Source organism: Sebastes fasciatus, chromosome 4, assembly GCF_043250625.1.
Source record: "Sebastes fasciatus isolate fSebFas1 chromosome 4, fSebFas1.pri, whole genome shotgun sequence".
Lineage (NCBI taxonomy): Eukaryota > Metazoa > Chordata > Actinopteri > Perciformes > Sebastidae > Sebastes > Sebastes fasciatus.
Window position 1 is genome coordinate 19,761,176 of NC_133798.1, and position 27,240 is coordinate 19,788,415.

Genomic DNA, 27,240 nt, shown 5'->3' on the forward strand with positions numbered 1-27,240 from the left:
AACTGTGCAATACTCTGGTTTATTCTGGCATTAATACTGTATTTATTTATACTATTTATTTAAAGCCTCAGTAGGCAGAACGTTTTTGGCATCATTGGGCAAAAATTCCATAATAACCTTTCAGCATATTGTAATTCAAGTGTTCTGAGAGAAAACTAGACTTCTGCACCTCCTCATGGCTCTGTTTTCAGGCTTTAAAAAATTGAGCTTCGAGAGATTTTGAGAATAAAGTCTTAATATTATGAGAAAAAAAGTTGTAATTTAATGAGAATAAAGTCATCCATCCATCATCCATCATTTGCAACCGCTTATCCCGTTAGGGGTTGCGTAGGGGCTCGAGCCAATCCCAGCTGACATTGGGCTAAGGCGGGGTACACCCTGGACAGGTCGCCAGCCTATCGCAGGGCTGACACATAGAGACAGACAACCATTCACACTCAGTCAACAATTAACCTTACCTGCATGTCTTTGGACTGTGGGAGGAAGCCGGAGTACCTGGAGAAAACCAACGCTAACACGGGGAAAACAGAAGGGCCCCAAGCCGGATTCGAACCTCCGACCAGTCATACTATTTAAAAAAAAAAAAGTTGTAATATTACGAGAATAAAGTCATATCTTTACGAGAAACAAGTTGTAATATTACGAGAATAAAGTCATATCTTTACGAGAAAAAAGTTGTAATATTACGAGAATAAAGTCATATCTTTACGAGAAAAAAGTTGTAATATTACGAGAATAAAGTCATATCTTTACGAGAAAAACAAGTCATTCCCTCCTCCACAAAAGAGGCAATTTCCCCCAGGTCAGGTCCCTGTGGTTCTTTCTTCGGAATAAACACAGTTTCTTGCTTAGTGACCCTTTTTATAAAATAACTTTTTTTTAATCACATTTGCTCCAATCCATCCTACCTACTGCAGCTTTAAAGAAAGGTGCTTCATTGAGCTGTGTGAGTGGAGTTCAGTCCATCACGGAGTGGGAGGGTGTGGAGAGAGACCGGATTGAAACTGGGCCGGAATAACAAAAGCGCCACCGGCCACCTTGCTTTCTTGCTTTCTTTACATCCGGACCGTGACATCATCGCGTCTCCTCTCGGGTTTCACTGTGTGTCTCTACTACTGCTGGCTCCACGCGGCGCAGCAGTCAGTCAGCCTCCTGCTCCTCCTGCTCCGTGAACACACACAGACACACAGACAGCAGCAGAGGACCGAGCCGAGCGCACTTCACTTCACAACACACGCTTCTTTCTTCAAAGTAACAAGAAAACTCGTTCACATTTGGATACAACGTGTCCTTGTGTTTTTTTTCCCTGCACGTTTGACTTCGCCGCAACTGCCTGGACATTTATGGGATCTTTTCATTGTAAGTAAAAGACCTGCAGTGCTGTCGACGTGTGCGACATCTATATATTACACTACACACACACACACTGAGGGGGATCTGCTCTTAACGCGATAAGGATTGAGGCGTTTCATTGTGATGGTTGCTGCTATCAAAAGGCTGTTTAGATGGATGCAGCTCCTGACTGGGATTGCCTTGTGTGTGTATTGCAGCTCTATAACCAGCTCCTATCTTGCTGCCAGTCAGCGTTTTGTTCCTCACATGGCTTAATGTGTTTTGCAGCAGCATACTGTGGTGTAGCCTACAGCCGATACTGGTGTATTTTGTTAACCCTTTTGTCAAGGCACCATCTGTGTTGTCAAGTTAGAGGATTCCCTATACTTGGAGTTCACCTATAGTAGCATATAAATGCTGCATTACTGTATGTGGACCTTTTTTTAGTGATATCTTTTGTAATTAGTTTCAGGTATATCCATTCTAAAATAAATTGAGTATGCTTGTTGAGGTACAGTAACAAGCACCTCTTTCTCTGCTCTACTTTTGGACCTGCAATGCCAAAAAGGAAATTGCAATTCAAGTATTACATTCTTCATCTTTCATTTCAGTTTTAAAAACTCATATTCTGTTGGTCAGTTAAAGCTGAGCCCCGGGAGTTTTGAAGCAACTGACCACAACAGTGAACGCAAAAACCCCTAGAGGGAAATACTTTTGACTTTCTTTATCAGTTTCTGCTTAGTCTTGTTTTTCCCCTGAATTTCAGTGCAGTCTGGTCTTGATGCAGTTTCTATTCTCAATCAGAAAAGAGAGCCTTTTCCTGCCAATTTTAAAGTAAAGTGATGGGCAACACTTCAGTGTTTGCAGTTACTAGAAACAGCATTTCCATTTTTCTGAAGTGTTGCCCATCACTTTACTATAAGCAGCCTTGGTGAGCCACTTTTTTCCACCCCCATGACTGTATTCCCTTACTTTGCATCAGCTGTGTGGTTCTGGATGATCTTAAAAAGCTTTTATCTGTTAATCACAGTCAGTTAAGTCGTAATTATAGCATTGCCCACTGTCTCTCCCGCAGTGACCTAGACTATGTCCTCTCTTTAATAACCAAATGTAGACCAGATCACATCCTCTAGATCTGCTAAGCAACGTGTATTTCATTGAATTTTCTTTTTTGATCTTTTGGTTTATGCTAAAATTCCTGGAAACAGACAGAGAGCAGTTGAACCTGTTCCTCATGTTTTTAGGCATATTAGCTGTTTTATTTTGTAGACCATGCAAAACATCATCTATAAAGCAAGCCACTGTTTTTGTGTCTGCATGTAAAAATATGGAAAATTTGAAAACCACCTTCATGTTTTGATTGAAGTATTTCTGCTGGGGCTTGTGGTCAAGACCCTGTCTGTATGGTCTGATTGATTGATTATTAGGTGGATGTTTGCACACAGCACAGTTGTTTGTAATATAACTGTGATTATCATAAAGTGGGCGTGTCTGTAAAGGGGAGACTCATCGGTACCCATAGAACCCACTTTCAGTTCAAGGGACCATGCCTGTTTGTCCTTTCCAAAATTGTGCGTAACTTTGGAGCGTTATTTAGTCTCCTTCAAGACAAGCTAGTATAACATGGTTGATACCAATTGATTCCTTAAGTTCTCTAGTTTCATATGATGCCAGTATCTTCACTCTGGCTTTAAGACTGAGCCCACTACAACCTACAAATCGCAAGTTGCGTTAAAGAAGTTAGTGGCGTTAATACGAATTTGCATTAACGCGTTATTATCGCTTTAACTTTGACAGCCCTAGTTTTTAGGCATGATATTAGCTGTCTTATTTTGTTGAATGTGTAGCCTTAGACCATGCACGAACATCATCTATGAAGCAAGCCACTATTTTTGTGTCTACATGTAAAAAATATAGCAAATCTGAAAACCATCTGGATCCTTGTTTGATCAAAGTATTTCTGCCGGGGCTTGTGGTCAAGACCCTTTCTGTATAGTCTGATCGATTGATTACTAAGTGGATGTTTTGCACACGGCACAGTTGTTTGTAATGTCTCACTAAATCCCCATATATTTATTAAACATCATATACACTTAGTATAGCGTATAGTTTTAGCGTGTGTGTGTGTAGTGTTGCCATCGCTATACAAAGCCAAAAGATTGTGATGACACATGTCAAACCCACAGGGAGAGAAGGAGCAGCAGTTATTCACTTTCCCCATGAGCTCATTCTGTGACAGTTGTCCTCAATTTTCAGTGTTTCCTACAGACTTTATGTTTCCGCAATGTTTCCTACAGACAGGGTTTATTTGTGGTGTTCAGCCCGGGGGCGGGGCGCTCCTTCATCAAACACTTCAGTCGACTGCAAGACACAGCAATCACAAATCAACATCTTTTTAAGGAAGTCATTTTTATATGATTTTACATCAAATGATTACGTCACGCTTACAGACGGTTCAGTTTGAGCTGGATAGTTTTAAGTGTGAGAAATATTCAATTTCGAAATCTTGGTTGGAGCAAATTTATTCAGATGGCCCATCTAAATAAATAGTATAGGCCTCTATGGGAGACACTGATCTCATTAAAGAGCAGGTCAGCAGTAATGGAGATGTACAGAGTAGACGCCCTGTTATTGGCTGCTGGTCCAGCCCCAGTAGCACTCACTGAGCAGAAGACATCAAGGGGAGAGGAGGGTGGAGCCGCATTTGATTTCAGGCTTTGAGTCATGATGAGAGATATATCAGCAAAACGGTAAAAACTGCAGCCAATGTACTGGTGCTCATATACAGACCTACCATTCCTGTAAACTGTTTGTACTCTTACTGAGATGTGGAGAAAATGAATGTAAGAAGTTGCCCTCCAGTGTGTGCTTAGTTTCTCAATTGAATGCTGGATATTTAATTTGCATGAATGCAGCAGCAGTGTGTTTTCATACATTTTGTAAGGAAATTTCAGTAGGGGCATGACACTAGCTCATGTTTTTTTTATAGAAACAGTTTGAGTTTTGCATGAATTCAAAATGCTTCTAATTTGCCTCTTTACTCCAGTATGAATGAAGACCTAAAAGTCCAACTTCTTACCCTTTTAATAGTATGAAACAAAGCTGAAGGTAATGTTTTACATTACTTCTTTTTACATATCTTTAAAAAATACTAAGTCAATAGTCCATAAGCCTGCAGCTTCCCAGCCTTTCATCCATCTATTTCTTTAAGGAGATGACCTTGATAAGAAGAATCTGAGTGCTATTTTGGGTGCTTCTGCTCTTTGTCCTGCAGGGGACCTACATAGCTGTACAGTATATGGATGTGATGCCTGTCTCACTTTCAGGACATTAAAACACAGATATCAGTGCTTTTTGATACTTTCGACAGACTGCCTTTGGGTTTCTTCCATGTCGTTTTCTCTGTCATGAAAGCAGTATTGAATGCCAGGCTGCTGTTGTCTTTAATGAAGCCTGAAATTGAACATTGACTGGTTAACAATGGGAGTTTTACAGACACAGAAAGTGAAGATGGAAACTTCAGATGTGTGGTGTCATGTTTGGAATTTTTGTTTCATAAATAGACCTTTAAGGAACCAATCCTTTTGTCTACTTAACAGTTGTATCATGTCGGCCTCTGGTGATAGGTCATAGTGAAGCTTGGTTTTACACAACTACAGTTTCACTTCCTGAATTTTCTCCGTAAATACTAAATTTCACTTCTTTCAATCAGCATTTTTTCCTTAAGAAGGCAGCTTGTTTCCATGGCTCTGAATTATTCTTCAGCTGTGTCACCTTGACACACTTTGCACACAGTCGCAGCTGCACTAAGGGGGCTGCTAATTGAATTGTTTGGGGGAAAAAATCTGATTTGTTGCCCGAATGAGCAGCTGTTTTCTGTGGTTGAGTAAAAAGGTCTAAGGTTAAAGTCAAACAGCTGAAGCTACTGGCTGTGTTCTCTGTAATGATTGTGGTGTTTTCCCACAACATTGCCTTAAAGATATAGTATGTTGTTCCCAAATTAGTTAAGAACATTACAGTAGTCCAGGTATTACCGTTTTGTGACAGCACATTGCTTCATGTTGCTACTCTGCATTTCATGTGGCCTCTCCGGGACTGCAAAGCCCCTGTTTTGTCTTTTTTTTGTCTTTTCTCTTGCTGCCCCCCACATGCCCACTCACAAACTGCCTATTCTGCTTATTCAGCTCAGCTTTTGTGAGGCGGGCTATTCATACCTCCAGTCAATGTCCCATGAGGTATTGAGGAGCTCCACTGCCGCCAACTCTTTTTATGCTAGTTAAGAATACTCACCTGATAATGTGAGAGCTTTATTCAGTAGTAGTCGCTGGCCTTGCCTAACGTTGTGTCCGAGTCCCTTCCTGTGTAATAGGATTAGATTTATGAGCATTAACAAGAGAATTAATTATCGCTGAAAGGCTCTGTTTGGTGATTTGCAGGATTTGTTTCAGGGAACTGTTGTAGACTCTTCCTGTGATGTACTGGCATTTAGATGTGTGATCCTGAACGACGATAGTGCACACATGGAGTTAGTTCTAAATGTCACCAACTAGTCACATGTGTGGATGCAGAGTTAAATGTGATAACATGGACATGGGCTAAGGGAGCCAGAGCTGAAATACGTACCATGCAGTCTGGTTTGATTTCACTAGCTCAGCACCGCTAGGATGAGGGTGTGATCCTACGAGGCAATGTGTGCTAAAATCTTCTCACTTGTGCTGCTGTGAGGGCTGTGATTATCTACTGCACTGAGATCTGCATTAGATCATATCCTTGGGAATGGAAGCTGGATTGCTTGATTGCTCTGACCTGCACTGTTCAATATCTACACAGTAGGATGCCCAGCCACTAAAGGCCTTGAAGCAGCTTGAAGGACATTGAATTAAAGATAATTAGGATACATTTGCTGTGGTAAGGCAGCATTTATTCATAGGGGTTGTGAGGACAGACAGAGAGGCATGGCTTTCTTTGCTTGAGGTTTCAAGGGCTGTACTGAATTTGATTTTTTTTTTTACATTTGAAGCTTCTATTGAGGTTTTCGAATTAAGTTTCTAATATCTCATCATATTTTTTGACGTCATCATCCTCCCAATAAAATCCTCGAACAAAATACTCTTTTTGAATAGGGCTAGGTACGGGCACTCGATACCTTTTTAAGACTGAAACAACCCAGTAACAAGTAGTATCTAAACTACTAGATACCCAGCCCTATATTTGAATAAATGATTCGGATTAAAGGAGTTATGGTACGTGTCCACATGGGCGTTTTTTATCGCGAGGGATCACCTCGCTTCCAAGCATTGGACGCTTGATGGGCTGCCTCTTGACACAACACACTCGGCACCTGATTGGACGAACGCTTTGCCTCGTGGGCTGCTGCTCCCAGCTTTCAAACCGGAAACAATATGGCCATGCAGTTGCTGAATCTGTCTTTATTTTAGATCGACAACACTTTCGACAGCACTCGGACGTCCGTGATTTGAATAAAGTAGCATAGACCTCAACTTTATGCAAATGAGGAGCGGCCAACATGATGCCCCGTCTCTCGAATCGCGCCGCCACACTACCAGAATGCATTGCATGGCTGCTTACATACACAATGAATGGGAAGCGTGGAAAAGACGGAGCCTGTGGACACGTACCTTTTTATTCTTTTTTTATTAAATCAACTTTCTTTAATGAATATATCTCGTCAGTGCGTGCCTCCCTTTGTTTGCAGCAAGCGGGAGAGCAAACTGTTTTTTGACCACAGTGAAAACTTTGTTTTTGAAAGACTAAACGGCAACAAATATGTATTGAAGCAGAATATTTCGTTGAATAAAAACATGTTGCGGATTTTGGAAATGATTACATCTATCTTTTTTCAATACATTTTGACCTTTGGACTTGACAACACTCTGGAGTTATTGGAAATGTTTAGATCACATGAGTCTGAAACAATTCTACCCAGCCACAACTGGAATGTAATTGTGCAAATAGTATAATGCTAATTAGTGTAGTCTAATATCTATCTGCAACTGTGCAGAAATACCAGGTTTAAACAGAATGAATAAACATGCAAACGTTTTTTTTTCGAATGTCAATGATATCAATGAAGCCTTGAAGCTTCAAACTATTCGGTACAGCCCTAGAGGTTTCCCAAAGTTAAAAAAACAGTGGTTAAAAGCACAGAACTTGAATCTTGTAGCAACATGACTGTTATGCAGATAATAGGATCCTGTAATATAAGACGTGCTGCATTTGACTATGATTTTTTTTTTCTACAGCAGCAACAAATCAAGTGTTAAGTAAAGAAAATGACCCCTAATTAAAAGAGGATAACTAGTCAGTTTCCTCGTCGCTGCACACCATATGTTTCAATATAAACTGATCCCTGGCCCATTTTCCATGCCACAAAATACACAGTGGTCAAATAGTTATAAATGGATGTGATTTAGTGTGTGTGTCACATCCATCAAAATCTTCCCCCCAGTCTTATTTCCCATGCAATACAGTGTGGATTGTTTTCCATTTGCCTGTTTAGTATCAAATTGACGAAGTTGCAGATTTTGTTTTAAAAGCTTTTTTTCATAAATTCCCCCGCATCCAAATTAACGACAGCAGTTCAGACTCTTCATGATGACATTCGTTCTAGTTTTTTTTTTAATACAACACAGCATGAGGAAATCCCCTCCAGTTTTTTTACAGTCACATTTTGTCAAAACAAATGACCACAAGTAGTGCTTTTATTTGTTCTTCCGTCTTCTATTTGGACTCTCCAGAGTTACCTTGCCTTACCTTGCCTCTACTGTTCGTTCTAAACAACAATGGCAGCTCCTGAAGAGGTTAGCATAGAAGCTGCAATAGCATCAGTAATACCAGAACTGGAGAGTATTTGTTCATGGAAAGAAGAGCAAAGAACGGCAGGGAAGGCTTTTCTCGATGGGAAAAGGTGTTTTCACTCTTCTCCCGACTGGCTGTGGCATGAGTTTGATTGACAGATGGTTCCTCCAATCACCTGCCAAGTATTTTTTGAAAGTACCCGCCCTTTTCCAAACAGTTTTCAAAGACGGCTTCTCAGATGGTTCTGTGTAACAAACCATCTGGCACGTCAGGTTATCTTGTAAGGCTGTAATGATGTTAGGTACCCCCATAATGACTCTTTAGGGGTTGACAAATGACAAGATAGTAAAGACAAAAGTAGATAAGGAAAAACTATCACTGTACTTTCAAATACAAGCAACTCTGTTTTTGTGTTTAATGAACTTCAGACTGTTGAATGAACATCAAACATAATTTCTCAGTGAAAATTGTCCAAAATTAGCATTAAATGGCAGTTTTTGGCTTCACAAATAACATGAATAAGGTGGAATGCTTAACCAAATGTTTGCCCCCACTTCACCTCTTTAAAATCGTATCAAGTGAAGATCTTAATGTTCCATAGGGGCCCCCAAACTGGTGTTAAAACCCAACGCTATGTTGTCAAAACTCATAAAGACCTTTCCCCTTCTCTCTAATGTAAAGATCCTTTTTGGAGCCTCTCAGTTGTTTGTGGTTAAACTGTAGTAGAAGAGGAGGGAGGGATCAAAGACCCACCCAGAACAATAAAAACTAAGCCTGTGGAGTGTTGACCCCCAGACCTTAAGCTCTTCATTACTGCAGCTCACTGCTAATTATTGTGGACAGGACAGTCCTGGACTGCCCAACCCTGCTCACTACAGGGTGGTCAGCTCTTACTGCCACTCCTAGTTCCTCACTTCTATACATCTGAGGTCAAGAGGCAATCCCTACCCACCCAATAAACCAACATCTCTCTCTGGAAAACAAGAAGAAATCCTAAACCTAACTGAAGAGAATACAATGTTTTTACCCTCGATTGAAGCAAAAATGTTACCATATGCTCCCCTTACTGTGCAGCCCCGTGATTTTATGCTGACTTAATCTTGACTGTAGTGACCACAGACCACATCCTCCAGAGCATGTGTGACCGTTACAAATGGTGTTGTGAGCTAAGATTAGCTGGCAGAGGTATTTTGAAAAACACATTTACTCAAAAAAGAGATTTTGAGCTGTTAGCTGTGCAGCATCTGTTGATTTCGATGCAACAATGGCTGCTGTCATCAACTTTGATTACATTCTCATCCAGTGATGTTTTCAGAGAGCCCTTATGTTGTGCGTGACAAGGCAACCAACCCACATATTTTTGCCAATAATTGTTTTGCAATATAAGCCTGTCATATTTGCAATCAGCTATTGATGCCATGTGGAGGCAATAAAAGTGACACTGATTGTCATGGGCTACATTTGTAGGTTGTCCAAAAGGAGATTTCACTACTAAACAGGAAAATGTGTGTTGCTGTTACTCATCCTGCCTATTTAGGCCTACACACAACCACAGCTTTCATGTTACTTCATAGCCCCCATGTTTTCCACTGGGGATTAAGAACTCACTGTCCTCCCATACCACATAGCTCATGTTGGGAATGCTTAGGACCTTCTCAAGTAGCTTCCGTCCATATGCTGTAAGGACTCTTTGATGCCACACGACCCCCTCTTAAAAATACTGACCTTACACACGTGTCAGTCCACACATCTGCAAAAACGTTTTTAACATCAGGAGGGCCTTTTCATTTTATAGATGTAACCAGAGGGCAACCTCCGAGTCTGAAAAGTGAAACCAATGAGGAAGTGCCTTAACCTTGCATTCTTTCTAATAGCCAGCAGGGGGCGACTCCTCTGGTTGCAAAAAGAAGTCTGATTGTATAGAAGTCTATGAAAGAATGAGCCTACTTCTCACTTGATTTATTACCTCAGTAAACATTGTAAACATGAGTTTATGGTCTCAATCGCTAGTTTCAAGTCTTCTTCAATACAGCATGATGTTCATTTAGTAGATAATGGTCCCATTTAGAGTCAAATAGACCATAAAGCAGGGTATGCTTTAGGGCGTGGCTACCTTGTGATTGACAGGTCGCTACCACAGCGTTTAGTTGTCCATGTTTTCGTCTTCGAACTTTAATCCTTTCACAGTGTGTTTTCAGTTCATGAAAGTCAATTGTAACATTTTGGTCACTTAAAAATGTCTTATTCAGCATTCAGTTGTACTTAGCTCCACCCTCTCGTGTCACTTCTGGTTCCACAAAACCATGATGGCGACGGCCAAAATGCCAAACACGAGGCTTCAAAGGGGCAGTCAACAAAACAATGTGTGACGTCATGGTGACTACGTCCACTTCTCATATACAGTCAATGGATGTAACCCTAAGACCCTTAGACAACTTAATTTTGAAGGTGATATTTTAACTAATACTGTAGCATTGATCACTTTTATTTAGCCAATATGATTTACATCCTTTTTATTTCAGGTTCATCTTGAGGTTGATGTTCATCTTCAGCTTGTAGCTCACAAACACGGAGACACGGCTTTTGACTTAGTGTCCCTTCAAAAAGTCTTGATGAACAGGTGTTTCTAATGGGGGTTGTCTTTTAATCAGGGTGTTTTGGGCCAATGCTAAGTTACAGTTTCAAGTTCCTATGGCTAATATTATACACCTGTCTGAAACAGAGCAACATGGGCATCATATTGGAGCCCTCTTTTAGTATAGACTGAGTAGGGGCTGTCACTCTGATGAATGCACTGTTTAGTCTCCTCGTAGTCGTGGTTTGGTCTGCCTACTTCTGAGAAAACTGCCTTGGTCTCTTTTAGCTTGCAACAGTAGATGTTTGACTTATTTTCTTTGGCTTGTTATTTGCTTGTGTCGTGTGCTGAGAGCACATACTTACTGCACCATCTTTTAGAGCCATTGGGACTTAAACCACATGGACTGCCAAACCAAAACAATGAGCTGAAGTTGCAGACTGGGTGTTGATTCCTAGTGGAATTGGCAATACTAGCAACCGTTCCATACTGCACAAAGTTATCTGATTCAGTGTTTTTACAAAAAAGACATTGCTTATTTGAAAATGCAACTGTTTTTAGCAACATTAAAAGTATGCATAATGGTATGCGTAGATTCTTGTAATGTTGCATATAGGTTGCATGCCGTTCCACACCAGGGAACATGGCAATACATCACTCAACTTTATTGCAGTAAAGGCAGTGTAAGCATATGGGGTTACTCCATACTTTGCAGTCACTCGATAAGAGATGATATACCTATTAAAGTGGATACAGTTGAGGGATTTCCTTTAATTACAGGGTAGATCATTATTTTTTTAAATATCCTAGAAGGTATCAAACGCTTTGCTCTCCTGTAATGAAATGGCATGCATTTTCAATTAATAGGTTGGCAAAATGCACCCTTATATTTAAACCTCATTTCCTTTTAGCCATGGCTAAAGTACCACATGAAAGCACACTTACGGTACATGCATTAAGAGTATCAAAGCTAAAAGACTCTTAGTATTGGACAGTTGATTGATTATTAAATCTTATCCACAGTTCCGCTTAACATCAATCCTTCTATCCCACTACTGTGTACGTAAATACCTATCCAGACTTTCTGTCTTCTCCTAAATCTGTAGCCAACCTATGTGCAGAGCAGTGTAGGCATGTGTGAAGGGATACCAAAGAAAAATGGTGCCATTGGTCTGCCCCAAGACCGCACCGAGTGCTCCGCTGCCAACAGTGCCTCCAGTAATTATAGACCAGAGCTGTGGAGACCGTTGCTCTCCAGGCTAAACTGAAACTAAACCCCCTATTTCATGCTTGGTATTTGCTCTTTTCAGGACACGAGTACCCCATGTTTAAAAACTGTTATTTTTGGACTACAGCTTGACTCTCTTCTGTTTACAGTTCAGCCTGACTGAGTTGAAATATAGAATAACTGTCTAGTAAAGGCAATAGTAGCTTTGAAGACTGTTGTTGACACTACAGCTCATGCAACTCATATTATTTAACATCTTGTTTAATAATTACTAGGGCTGTAAACGAATCAGAATTTTTTTGATTCAGCTCAGATTTACCTGCTCAATACGAAGATTTGACTATTCATTCCATTCAGACTATCTGGCAAACAGAAAATCCATCAGTCTGAGTTTCAGTGATAATTTCGACCACATTAACAAAGTCAAATAGGGTCCGCCACAGTTTCATAATGAACCGAAAATATTCTTACACTTCTCAACCACTGGGGTCCGTACAGTCTGCCTGAAGGATTCAACCCGGCGGGTCAGGGCGAGGGCGCCACGGTGCGCCACGACTGGCTTTTGGCTTGGAAATGCCCGGGGTGGAAGTGGCTAGTGGGTTCTAGCCTCTTCAAGAGTTTCAAGTCAATGAAGGAATCACTGGCGATGATTAGACTCATCGACTTTCGGGGGGCAGCCCAAATAATTACTGCTGTCAGTATATTTGATTAATATATTGATGCTCTCTACTGCTACTGGACTTCCCATTGCTGTAACTCATTGACAGTATAATCAAATAACCATTGATTTATGATAGGAAGCTGATGAACTGCATCTGGATCTTGAAGATATTTAGCAGTGTAGTCATTATTCCAATGACGCTGTTGAAACAAAATCTGTATTCAGGATTTACTATCATTAGTGAGGAACAGCTTGTCATTTTTACTGGAAAGTCAAGCCAGGCCACATCACAGATCACATACTGTACAACACTGACCAGGCTGTACTTTACTGGAAAGCTGCTGTTGTTGTGAAGGCCCCAGTCTTTGGACTCCTCCTCTCCAAAGACTGTGTGGTCTGTGTCCTGGTGCTCTAATCATGTCAGGGTGGAAGTGACTGTGGGCCGCTGTAATGGCCAACAGGATGGGTGGGTAGCATCTTCTCTACCTCTGTCATTAGATGTTGAGTGTAGGATGACCCAAGAGCCTGCTGGAGCCTTTAGATTTAGTTTTGTTTTATGTTTTGTTGATGGTGAAATAGGCTGATTTTGGTACACACTAATTTACATCTAAATTGCTCTTTTCTCCTCTTGTACACAGGCGCAGTTTGCGTTTGGTTCAGGGGGCTCACTGAACCCCCGAGAAATGCATCTATATTTTTTATAATAACGCAGAACTAATAATTTATTGTAATGATGAATATCAACCTTGTTGTGTCTTCTTATTGACAGAATAGAAACCAACAAGATAAGGAGATAGATTTGATTCCTTTTTTAACTTATAATAACATCGGACACTCTCTGTCCACACACCGTTTAATATGCACTTCCTCTTACACTATGTAAACAAACCACGTACCTATCAGCTGTGCACTCCAGATCCGACTGGAGACGTAACCACTTAAAAGATGGGTGAGTACGTAGTACTTGCTTCTTCCGACGTTTGTGTTTTTTAAAACAGAAAACGGGTTTTATTCTGCGATATTTACTGAAATTGACCTATAATACAGCCAACAGTAGCCTCAGTAAACTTTCAGGCGATCTCCCGGTGATCTCCCTCCAACTGGCTGCCACCTTATTTAGGTGTTTGTAGTGAAATGAGGAGGTATCGTAACAGATAACTCCTCATTTCAAATTCACCAATCAGTCGTTCCTCGTCCATTGCGGCGCTTTCAAAGCGAGCAACAGGAATAAATGGAAACAGGGCAAAAGTTCAACTCAAAACGTCGCTCAGCGCAGCGCTTCGTCGCTCGTAGCCAGTTAGTTCATTCCAATAGAAAAAATGCAATTAAACTGATTTTGTCCCTACACTTGCTAGCTTTGCATTCTGTTTGGAGGGTGTATTATGTAGGCAACACGCATCCCAATACATTAGACCTCTCTGAGTTACACATTACATTCCCTCTAGATTAATTTTGTGAACCCCCAACCTTAAAGTTCAAACTGCGCCTATGCTCTTGTATATTGTTTGTTGTAAAAGCTAAAGCTGTGGTGCTCTTATTTGAAAAGAAAAGAGATATTTGGCAGTGGACCTTTCTGCTTTTGTTTGGGGCTCATTCTTTTTGTCTTGTCTTGGGACACTTAAAGCTGTTGTTTGGTGTGCCATGAGTGCTTGTTCTGCTGTCACACTGACCAAATATATGTCTGGTTGGACCGGTTTTACAGATTGGACCAGTTTTTGGCACTGCATGCCAATATTATTTCCATATCTGTTCTCTCTCCACTCAGTATTCCCACTTCTACCAAGCCAATACAAACTCTACCTCAGCTGCTCCTGCTCTCATGTTTTGGGGGTGAAGAGTTCTCTCAAGCCTTTACAGCTGGAGTTCTTTGAAAATATGTTTGGGTTGTCACGGCAATAAGCAGCATATTAAATCAACATTTTAAAAGATAGATCAAGCATGTCTATGCAGTGTTTTCTAACATTGATCACTCTTTTTTCCCCTTTCATTTCTCCCCTCCCTATTCTCAATAGTCATAATGAGCGGAAGGTGACCTGCAAGCATCCTGTGTCAAGCCTACCCTCACAAGACAATTGCATCTTTGTCGTCAACGAACAGTAAGTCTCTTGTTTTTGCTTTATAGAATGCCACTGGATAGCATTTTTGAGCACTACAGTATGCTGTTGCAACTCCTGATGTGGAGGCAACATTGCACAAGTCTGCACCCTGCAACCCTGCCCTTTCAGTTCAAAGCCTCTTCTATTCAGCGCTTCTTCATTTATTCATGTTCATAAACAGATTCCTTAGATATAAGAACTAACCTTCCGAATGGAAATGTCACTTTTTAGATACTTCTTGGATATTATAAGAGGTTTTATTTATTGCATAATTGAGCATAAAGTGCCATTGATGCTAAGGGCTGACAATAACAAAGCCATTGTATCATGCATACATCAGCTAGTGGGAATGCAGTGATTCACAGTTCGTCCCACATTTTGACACGGACAAGAGTTCATGGCCTTTTCAGTTGTGATAAGTACAAAGATATATGTCCCTTAGCAATGTTACGTCCATGTGATCGTCCATCATCTACACGGCTGTCAGCACAACAACAATCACATGTCTGCCCACATGACTGGAGCAGAGGCCAGTCATCTTGAACTTTCACTATGAATATGTCAGACTACACTTAGTCAGTTTCGTTCCATCTCAGGAATCATCAGTACTCCCATTTTCAGTTGTATCCACCTTTAACTCCACCCGTGGGTCACTCATAGTGAGGTACTCTGTCCAGATGTTTGCAGGATGTCCAACACAGAAAAAAGAGGTTAGATGTCAATCTATAATTTTGGCCTCCTTTGTGGAATCCCACTCAAATTTACTTCTGTGTCCCAATCCGTAAGTGTACTAAATAAAACATGTGCTAGTCTGTGTGCGTCACAACCCACACCATGACACAAGCCTCAACTTTCATCTACCACCCTAGCCATCTTAGCTTAATGTTGCCCGACATGTATCAGCTCCGCTCAGCTTCTCACTTCCCTCAGAAACCCCCCTGTCATCGCAGATTCTCCATAATGTTAGAAGTGATGTCATCACAACTGTTGTCACTTATTTTATTGAGCAATGAATGCTTCAACACATGAAATGTCACTCCTATGTGGGAGATTGTGGCCAAAGTGCAATAACCAGCATGGGCACCAGTTTCAGCTTTTTTTCAATATTTGGCTTAGAAATTAAAATCCTGGTTTCTACTAGAATATGATATACTGAGCTCTTTTGTGTCACCAAATTCTTATGAGCTGCATTTTGTTGAGCAGAGATGGAATAATATGAGGGCGCTTGTTGTGCCAGAACTGTAACACTGCACTCTCTCGACACATTCCTCCCCTCTCTGTGTTACTCTCACATCTCCGCTGTTTTTCACACAGAGAGGCACAACATGCCGCTGCAAGATGATATCTAATTTAGCAATTAGTGTTTTGTCTTTGTAAGATAATCTGCAAAATGAATATCAGATGTACTAGAGGTCAACTTTGGGAAGGCAACATCAAAGTGATAAAACCCGCTACTTGACTCATTGTTATTTTTAAGTTTATTACAGAGTGCTTTTCATCCAACAGTTGGCTCTGTTTTGGAAAAAGTAATAAGGGGGAAAGTCTTCACCCTGGATGAGTAATAAAAGGCAAAGACGGATTTAAGCTGCCACGGGGATAAAGAGGCCAGGCTGAAAATCACTGTCTAATCTGTTCTTTACAAGTAAATCCAAAACACAAAATTTGGTTTAAATTTGGCATGATCATTTTTAGTACCATTCTAGTAGAACATAAAAGGAACTTAAACTCAACCCAACTTAAGAGACATATACTGTATCATATAAGTCAACACACAAACAGCACAGCTAAAAAGGAAATATGAGTAATTCAGATGAAGGATTCTTGATTTGAACAGTCAAATAATCTTTTCTACTCAGAGACTGCAGTTGTATCCCAGTCTGGGAAAAAAAGGTCTATGATGTGTGAAAGTTATTTACACATCCATGATGGATTGCGTAATTGTGAGAGGGTGGGGTAGCCTCCAGTGAAGAGGCAGCATACAGCAGGCTAAAAGAGAGGAGAACACACTGTAGCTGTACCGTACGGTGTTAAGGATAGTTAGTCAGTTTAGTTGGTAACAACCCACAGTTGTATAAATGCATGGCACAGAATGGACACCAGTGTGTTGTTATTGAGAGACCAATTTAAGCTATTACTTGTACATTAGCCTTATCTGCTTTAACACTGCTTCTGGGTTATTAGAGAGGCTATATTAAATATACAGCTGTCACTCATACTTACTGTATGCTCTCAGGTATGCTGTGCTGTGTGAGTTACTGCTCAAGTCATGGCTCATCATTCTGCTCTCATTACTGTACATGTCTGTGGCTATTTTTAGCGGTCCGCATGACCACGTCCAAGCTGACAGGAGATATTTGTACAACTTGCATGTAACACGTGTTTACAAAAACACGATCTGACCACGTCTGCAATGATAAAAGTTATTTCAAATGCATGTTCAGAGCAATTCAGGTCGGGCGAAATGCAGACTTTACCATTCAGTTCATACCGTGGTAGTTTTCCCTGTAATATCTCTCGATGTATTTAGACCATTAAAGGCGATGTTGAAAATCAATGAGCAGGACTGCATTATGGCAATGTTAGATTTTTGTATTAATGTAGTATCTAGAGCTATAAGGTGTTAATGAATACAAAAAAACAAACTAGTAAATTAAACACTTTCTCAATTAATATCCCAGAAAATGTACCATGTATCATTAAGATATATATATATATATATCTTAATATATATATATATATATATATATATATTTATATATATATATATACAGTATATATATATATTGATAATACAATATAAAAATACATATACTATGATATAGGGGTGTAGGAAAATATCAATATACATGAGTATCGAGATATTATGTTTCGCGATACTGGGGGGGGGCACTTATTCTGTCTTTTGGAGGTTGTAGCAGACTCAGCTTTAAAGCTAGAAGAAGAAGAAGATGCTGGCAATCATCATATGAAACTACAAAACCTAAGGAATTGTTACCAACCATGTCATACTAGCTTGTTGAGAAGGAGGCTGAATAACGCTCAAAAGTTACACTTAATTTTGACAACTGGCATGGCCATTTTCAAAGGGGTCCCTTGACCTCTGACCTCAAGATATGTGAATGAAAATGGGTTCTATGGGTACCCACGAGTCTCCCCTTTACAGACATGCCCACTTTATGATAATCACATGCAGTTTGGGGCAAAAATCATGCAGTTTTTGGCATTCAGTACTATGTGTTATTTTCACCTATAGTAGCCATTTCACATAGTGACTTTTTTTACTCAGATTTCATGTATATGGTGGTGTGTCTTACTGTGTGTGTCTTATACTATGACAGTTTTCCTAAAATTAGATTTGAAAAAAGTCACAATATATCGCCTTGCTTTCAGTATCATAATATATCGCAATAAATTTAATTGATACCCCTGTATCATAATAGGTATCGTATCGCCAGATTCTTGCCAACACACAGCCCAGCCCTACTATGATAACAATTTATCCACGTCACCCACTCCTAAGTCCATCAGTCCAGGGTGGTGGTAGGTAAAAAGACTGCATTGTATCGCAGGATGATACGTTAGCTAATCAGTTATAGATTCAGTACATAACAACACAACATACGGCCAGTGAGTCTTCAAAACCCCTCATTGGTCAAAACATTTAAACTTTCATTCTCAACAAATTTGTCTTTCCTCTGTTTTGTAGTGTGAATTGTGGGAAATTGTATCACCCAGCGTTTGGCAGGTAATACACTGTTAGGTGCAAACGGATAACTGTGTGTTCTCCACATTTGTTTTTGATGTAAAACACTTGAACGTGTCTGTGTGTTAATAATCCCTGTTGTTAACGACACTAACAACAGACTGTGGGTGTTTTGAATGGTATTTTGCCTGATGACCTGTTATGTATTTGCATTCCAAAGTCCTGTGAGGTGCACTTTACTGTCTGAACCGTTTGGTGTGTTCATCTAAACCTTAATGAACAACTAACCGCAGGGAGATCGTTACTCACTTTTCCGAGCTGAACGTCAAGCTGTACACCTCGGATGAGAGCTGCAAATCTTTTATATCCCTGCCACTCGGTTCACTCCGTTGGCAGTTTACTGGTTTCCCAGGAAGCATTAAATCTGCTCTGTTGCACGGTCTTAACAAAAGGTTTCTTTATAATAGGCCAAAAGGCATCAAAAGTATGATTATTATGCACTTTGAAGTGTTCATTTTGTTTCGACAAACTGTCAAAAACGTTGACTTTGTGAACACCCCCTTCATGCTCTGTCCCCTATGGATGTACAGGCTACATGTACGCAGGTAAGAGTCCTGACTCTGTTCCTTTGTGACGCAAGAGCTGGGTGATACAACCCAAAAATCGATGTCATGAGAATTTTACATATTTACTTGAAATCAACAAACTGACTATACATTTAAAAATGGTTGAAATATAAATAGTAATACCTTAGATACAATACAATGTTAGAAATATTATTTTATCAGGCCAATGTACATCTGCATAATCCACTGAACAATCAGTTTTCTATATATGCTAAACTACCAAAGCTTTAGCGTGAGCTCTTATGCTCCATGTGGCCTGATTTTGAAACACAATTCAGAGCAAAGTGAGCATTTTGACTGAGCTTTTTAAGGGGACAGCTCTTGAAAGCATCACAGTTTTAGAGAACAAAGTGACGTGGTTGTTAAATAATGTTGGTATCTTTATCACCCAGCTCTGTGCTACGCTGCCTCTCTCAACCTGTGACGAATGTACACACCGATATCTTGATCTGCGTATGCTTGCCTTGTCTTTTGTTGGTTCAAAAGATAAAGGTCGGGTTCACCGGCAAACAAAAGTGTTTGAAAGCACCCTTATTTCTTTAGAAATGCTGTGTGGTCAATTTAAAAATGCACCCTCAGCCGCTCAGTTCAGTGTTTCCCCCACCAGTGTGCTTAGAGCGCCGAGCCTCACTGGCAGTGTAATCCCTCCTCACCACTCTTTCTGCACACACAGACTCACACCGGCACACACAATCCATGCCAGACCAGGCGATGATGTGACACTTTAATACATACGGTTTAGTCTTAATACTGTATGAGGGGTTGTGTGTTTGCCCTGTGATGGACATGCAACCTCGTAGTGTTTCTTTGCAGATAGAGGCTCAGTAAACCTACACTGTATTATTTGCACATAAACTAAACTCCCTTTTCCCGGCTTCACAGGTAGAGACAGTAATGTGGTGTTTTTGAGATTGATTGACTTTGCTGTTGTCATGGAGCTGTGGTAAACTCAAAGACGAGTGTTGTTTAGCTCTGGTATTTTGCTACAACTGTTATTGTGTCCGTAGTAGTCATATCCACTGTGGGCTAGTCTTCTGTCTGGAGACGAGCACCAATCTAAACAAGAAAAATAGTAATTTAAAGCAGACCGACATTCAAAACAGCATGTTGTGGTGGTTCATGATACCATTTTAGAGGAAGCCGGTTAGAGCGAAGTTTCATTTCAAAATATAAATGTGAAACACTTGGTGGTCTCTGTAGCATCTCGGTTGCGTGTGTGCGTTGTTTTTACTGCAAGTTGGTTGAGAAATAAATCCTGGAGAGGCCCAGACAGGGAATGCCTTGAAGAGTTAAACTGAATTCACATCATTAAGGCTTTATTCACAGTATTTACAACTATTTTGTATTAGCACAGGATTTAATTTTTGACAAGTTTTGTAATTAGGATAGAGGCAAGCTTACACTGTACTAGTTTAACGTAGGACTGAGATTAGAACCGTTTAGTTGGATACTCAATTAATCAGCAACTATTTTGCTAATTGATTAATTGTTCAAAGGGACAGTGTGTAGTCTAGTCTAGTGGTGTGGTTGCAGATTGCAACCAACTGAGTACCCCTCCGCTCACTCTGCCCTTTCCAAGACTGTGGTAACGTGGGTCGCTGAGTGCAAAACCGTGGTAATGCCGTTCGCCTCGCTCAGAGGCCATCCTTATCATAATAACACTACTTTAGGAGAAATGGAAGTCAGACGGCGTGTGGCGGTACCACGGTTTTGCACTCTGCAGCTCACGTTACCGCGGTTTCACAAGTGTGTCGGAGAACTACGGCGGCCTTCAGGTATCGTAAAAATGTGAAAGACTCTCTCTAAAGCCAGTGTTTAGTTTGTCTGTTCTGGGCTACTGTAGAAACATGGCGGTGCAACATAGTGGACTCCATGAAGAGGACCCCGCTCCCTATGTAGATATGAAGGGCTCATTCTAAGCTAACAATTTTTTAGTTTCAGGTGATTATACACTATTAAAAACATAGTTATGAATATTATATTCCATTTCTGCTAATAGATCCCCCAAAATGTTACACACTGTTCCTTTAAGTAGGTTTTCAAGCCCAAATGCCAGAAATGACCTGGCTGCAGATTCCCAATTGTTCGGATTTGCGGCTTTTATTTGTTTTTATCTCGGAGTAAACTGAATATCTTTGATCAAACTATCTTCAAGTTTGTTTTTCTCTAACATTATCATTTTGTGTTTAATCAAAAGTGCCCTTATGTAGTTATTTTATGGTCTTTTCATTATGTTGCTTTTCATTTTTTAATTTATTCCGCAACAAGTAAAAAACATTGTTGATGAACATTTCTCAGCTAACATTTGAATACCCAAATACACACTATCTATCGTAGTGCTTAAGATATTTGAAGCTGTCCATGGGAACTATAATGCAGCATCATTTCTCTTATTGTTCTCTTTCTGCCTGTAGTCACAGGCCAATTTGACCCACTCACTACATTTCAATCTCACTGCATGCAGATTGATTATCAGCCCCACACTAATTATCAACAAAACCCCAACACACACACAAACACTGTGCAGCTCAGAGACTGGAAATGCCATGTTGTTCTACAGTAATAGAGCATCAAATAGAGCAACATCTCTCTTACAACCAAGTCAGTCCACTTTCTCCACCCCTCCCAACCTCTGTGCTTTTGATAGCAGGTTGACACCCCATTGATTATGGTTCACTTAGGATTTCACCTGTCACTGGAAGTGCTGAAAATCCTCAGAGCTCATTTTCTTGAGCGAGGTCATTAGATGGAGAAGACGGCAAATCTCATCACTCTGCACAAGCAGCTATTTGAGAGCAGTGAGTTGAAAATTGTGTGCACTTCAACTCGAGAGAGCACTAATCACCCAATGACTTCCTTGGTGAGTCACCTCTATACACAACCCCCTTATATATTTGGCCACTTAAGTCAGCCAGTCAATTCTAATAAGAAGACAAATTCCCTTGCATGTATGAAATTCTCTCATTGAGCTAGCAATCATAAGATCTCAAGTACATAATGGTTAGATCGTGCTGCTTCTTGCAGCTAAGCTAAACTAACTTTATACCAAACTGTGTAACTTTTCATCTCAATACAGGTAAGACAGTCTGTGATTGTCATTGTTCTGTCTTTGGTGCTATCAGACCTGTCACTGTGCTGCACGGGAATGAACCTCCTGTGTGTTGTTGCCTGCTGAGCCGAACTGATGTTATCCCTTGTGATCCCTTTTTCGTGTTTGTGCACCTTGAATATAACAGCATGGAGTCTGAATTGTTAAATCGTTTGTAAATTGAGTCTGAGTTTTCCTCTTTTGGAGTGTTAATAGTCTTGTCTTTGTGTCTTAACAGATTGAAAGATTGATCTAGGTGGTACAAATGGATGGAAAGTACATGTAGATGATGCAAAAATGGATTGATTATAAAATAATTTATGCTGAATGGTACCATGTAGTCTGAAGTCTATGAACGTTAGGTCATTCATCAAATGGGCAGGTTAGATGGGGGAGTTTGCAGTGCAGGGTTGGCGGTTTCTGTCCTTATTCAGTGACCTGAAACCAATATATCTGAGATTATTTTTTTTCACTGCTGCAGTATTTCTGCTGTACTCTGGTTTTCCTGTCTTGTTCCCTCTAGACCACAACGTTGTTCCCTTCCTAAAGAATATAGTACATCTCCATGGGCCAGAGACAGCTTATTTCACAAGGTGTTCTATCCTATGGCAAATATATTGAACTCAGTATGCTTTCAACTTTTACTTTAAAGTAGTTTTGTCTGACCTGATTCACTGCTGCAACTGCTGCATTTCAATACGTCAGGCAGACTTTGCAGACCATTTAAAGCTGTTAGACAACGGGGAATGTATCTGCAGTGACATGGTGGGAGTAATTGGCTTGATTCATAGGCCCATGTTGAGATCTCATTATAGCAGAGAGTTTGAGCTTCAGAGGGATGGGGGGAACAGACAATAAAGTCTGCTTCCTCCTATTCGCTTTTTCTTAAATCGAGGTCAGTAGACATAAACCGGCATGCCTACAGTTCTAACTGATGGTTTGCTTATAATGCTCTTGGCATGTTTCGTGTGTTTTTTTTGTTTTTTTTAGATCTGCCTCCAAAGTGCCGGCGAATGAGAAGAAGGATCGACCACTGAGCACCATGAGTGAGGCCTCCAACTACACAGGCGGCTCGGACTGCGCCGCAAACCCCAATAGTCCAGCAGGAAGAGTGAGTGACACACACGAATACAGGATAATCATGCATGTCTGAAAATAATGGAAAACCAGTCTAGAAGTCAAAAAGTCTACATTTTTCTTTTTTTTGTGCTTTACTCATTCATGCTTTATTTCTAGCCATCAAGACCTTCCAAAAAGATTCACAACTTTGGGAAGAGATCCAACTCCATCAGGAGGAATCCCAGTGCCCCAGTAATCAAGAGAAACTGGCTTTATAAACAGGTAAACATCTAAGACATTACAATAAATCATATCATGTGCTGAGAAGCTGAGTGAGTAACTTGGCATCATTTTTAGCCGTGCATGCCCAGCAGTGTGTCTGTCTGTCCAGACTAAAATGTCTCAACAGCTACTGGATGGATTGCCATGAAATCTGGTACATACATTCATGTGTTTTTGACGTAAATAGTAAATCAAAGTAGTTACCTAAAATAAAGTAACAATAATACAGCAACCTATTTATAACACACCAAAAGGAAGTAATACCACTATACTATACTAATACATAACTAATTATGGTACAGAAATGATATAAAAGTTGTGCATGTCTTGGGTCCATAGGCACCGGAATAGGGTGGACAACGAGACTTTTTGTCCCCCCACTTTCAGGTGTTATGGTACTATAGTGGTAACGTCTAGGTAGAACGTTGGCGATGATGACTATATGCCGTCTTACACGTTGGACCTTTATCCAATCATAACCAACCATTGTGTAACCTAATTCAAATGAAATCAATGTGTTCTGACATCCAGCACGCTAAAGTCATAGTAAGCCGAAAAATATTTTCACAGCCGCAGCTCCGACCGTGAGTTTTACAGCATCCCTTGCAGAACCCCGAAGCTGTGTATGCTCACTGCACAGTGCACCCTCGGGGGTTGGGGATCAGTGTGTCTGTCAGCCGGGGCGGACCGTCCTCAGTGTGTCAAAGATCTGCGGCCATGTCGGCAACTCACCCGATCCGAAACGCGGACCCCTTCTGATTAAATTGTTTACTAGAGGACAAAGTTCTTCATAGCTCTAGCCTCTTAATTTTGCTGTCAAAGTGCACCAGATTGATGCATTCAACTTTAAAATGTAAACATTTTTTATCTGGGAGAGCATGACCCCGGACCTCCCTACAGGGTCTCGTTAAATCCTGTGGGAAACACTGTATTACGTCATCGAAAGCTGGATGCCTCAACAATTCAAATGTCATTCAGGTGCCACTGCCCGGGTCAACTCTTTTACTTATTATCTGCAAGTTGGTATGTACATATGTTATACGCAGATTTGTAATAGTTTATTGTATATATGCCTATATCTGTTTAGTCATTTGTTTGATAAATGTATGTATAATGTAATTGATATTTAGAAGCAAGGATATTTGGGAAAAGTGCATGAATTTAGAACATCTTGTGAATGCAAACTTTATGTTTATACAACTTTCATCCCTTTTACATATAGAACAATGTTAAGTTCTCCGTCTCCTTGTAAGATTTGCCGCCACAGTCTTAAGCACAAAGGCAGCTTTTTGATGTCTTACAGGATCCGAGCAGTTCTTTGTCCGGTGTCTCTGCTCGGCCAGTCATCCAATGCGGGCAGTGTTTAAATACCAATCCCTCATCACAGCTCCCTGGTTACTTAAGGGAGGGTGAAAGGGGGTGCTCTTTGCCAGACAGGACTCTCTCATGCTTCCTAAGTGGGAGACTCATTTAGTTTTGATTGCAGCCTCCCGGCGCAGTTTTGTGAACACATGATGGCTTCCTTTGGTACAGCTGCCAGCTGCTGTTTCTTTGGGGACCTCAATCAGGGTGACGTAGATCAAGCAAAAGACTCACAAATCTGCTACTCTGAATAAAAGCTGGATTTGCACTTTTATTTCCCTGCCTCATTGAAACCTGGAAGCTATTGAAGTCCTTGGCTGAGGGAAAGCTGCAGCCCTTCAGTTGATCCAGTGGGAGAACAAAATGCCACAGTGATTGATGTGTCGGTGAAAGCCTCTTTTTCTCCTCCCGCCTGAACCGAGCACGATCTGACAGAACTTTTGATAAAGTTTAATCATGAACACATTGTTAAAGGAGTGATTAAGACCTTGATTGAATGAAGGGAAGGTGATGAATTAATGGGCGCAAGAGGTTCGAGTCTTTCTGTTGCATTTCTGGTGTGCTTCTTTTATGAACACACTGAGCAGCATCTGGTATTGTGACTTTTTGATACTAATGTGTTAAACATGCTGGTTCGTGGAAGTGAATTTCCATTTAAAGTAAACTGCAGCCCACATGCCGTTCGACCATAATGACAGAGTTGTTGAGGTCCCTCCCCCTACTTTAGTCTCCGGGTGGAATCCACGATTAAGGACTCTGCTCAAGTTTTCCAATAAGGCGAACGGGGGAGTTAATACCCTTTTCCTCACCCTTCATCCTTTTCAAGCAGCAGCCTGAAACCCCCTTTGATCACAGCATTGTGATACCAAAGAACAACTTAAGCAAAGGAGGTTTACTTTTGTTGCCCAGCAAGCAATATGCTTCCTTTTTAAAAGGGAAAGCTGTTTATTTATTTGGTTGAAACTATAAGACACAGTGGAGCTCTCTCTTTATTATGTTTATTCCAGTCCAGTAATCTAATTATTCCCCTGAACCAAATAAAACACCCGTACATCCATCTCAGGTCAATATGTAACATTTGAGTAGCAGAAATGTTGCAGTATATAGTGGATGAGTTCTACACTACCTCCATTAATATATACTGTATATGCACTTACAAGTCATTTTAGACCACATGCACAGAAAGACAAAACTGTAAGTGATATCTAATTTATAGATGACCGATCAGTTGGAATCATAGCATAGAAAGTTGTCAACAGATTACTGTATATAGCATAATTCAAAATATAAATTAAAAGTCATTGATTGGTTTCTGCCCTTTGAAGGTACTAATCTGGTATATTAAAGAGACAGTTTGGGTGATTTTAAGTGGGGTTGTATGAGGTACTTATCCATGGTCAGTGTATTCGTTTAAGTGTACTATACTACTGGTTTACCTTGCCGTCAGACAGCTATAAAGTCTTTGTTTCTGACGGGGAACTGAAGTTGTTATGTGTGCTATTGCTAAACCAACCAGACTTCATTGGAAAAAAACAGTAATTTTATGTAGCAGATGATGTGTGTAGCTGGTCTCCTGCTGCCTCGATCGGTTAGTTTGTTCGCCTTATTGTGTGACTTTGGTTAGTTCAGATTCACCAAAGTCACACGATAGCACAAACAAACAAACTGATTGACACTGAGGTAAACCAGCAACCCCCGTGTTCTGCTAGGTAAAATTGCAGGTTTTTTCAATAGAGTCTGATGGCTTTGGCAAGAGCATACAGCATAGATACAGCGGCTTCAGTTCCACACCGAAAAGGACTGTCTGACAGCAAGGTATAGCAGTGAATATATTCTAAATACACTTAAACTGATATTGATTGTTTTAGGTGAGCCCTTCTTTTAGGTGGCTAAAATATGTTTTGCTGCTGGCTCCGTCCACAGCAGTACTTCGTTGTTTCTCCAAACTGGGTGGCGTACTGACTATGGATAAGTACCTCATACAACTACACTTCAAAACACCGAACTATCCCTTTAAGTTAGAAATAAACAGTTAATCACATGGAAGTAATTGAACTAATTAAATCCAAGAAGGGGAATGAGTGGACTACTACTACAGTGTACTTCTTCTTTGTCATTTTACAGTCAAACCATTCCCACTAGTCTGTGGAGTAACTGTTCCTTATTCCTCTGGTGTGTTTTAGGACAGCACCGGGATGAAGCTGTGGAAGAAGCGGTGGTTTGTGCTGTCTGACCTGTGTCTCTTCTACTACCGAGGTGAGTCCCGTCCTCCCAGCTACCAACATGTTTCATTAGTATTGAACTGATTACTGTACAACAATGCTGGTTTTCCATTAGTAGTTCAAATGGCTGTTGTGACCTTCAGAACCACAAGCCGCGCTCTTGGCGACCGTTAATAAATCCAGATCC

The 27,240-nt window shown here is 40.5% G+C and overlaps 1 protein-coding gene across 28 annotated transcripts in view; it reads left to right on the forward strand.

The window, feature by feature from the left end:
• Positions 1-27,240, forward strand: part of LOC141766074 (pleckstrin homology domain-containing family A member 5-like) — a 114,610-nt gene that overhangs the window by 49,553 nt on the left and 37,817 nt on the right. For 26 of the 28 annotated variants that reach the window (XM_074632525.1, XM_074632529.1, XM_074632537.1 and 23 more), the window contains exons 4-7: positions 14,628-14,711; positions 23,119-23,239; positions 23,365-23,469; positions 27,015-27,087. In XM_074632525.1, coding sequence (XP_074488626.1) covers positions 14,628-14,711; positions 23,119-23,239; positions 23,365-23,469; positions 27,015-27,087 — 383 coding nt within the window. Of the gene's footprint in view, positions 1-980; positions 1,360-14,627; positions 14,712-23,118; positions 23,240-23,364; positions 23,470-27,014; positions 27,088-27,240 lie in introns of those variants that run through there. The other 2 variants (XM_074632543.1, XM_074632549.1) reach the window with 2 other exon arrangements.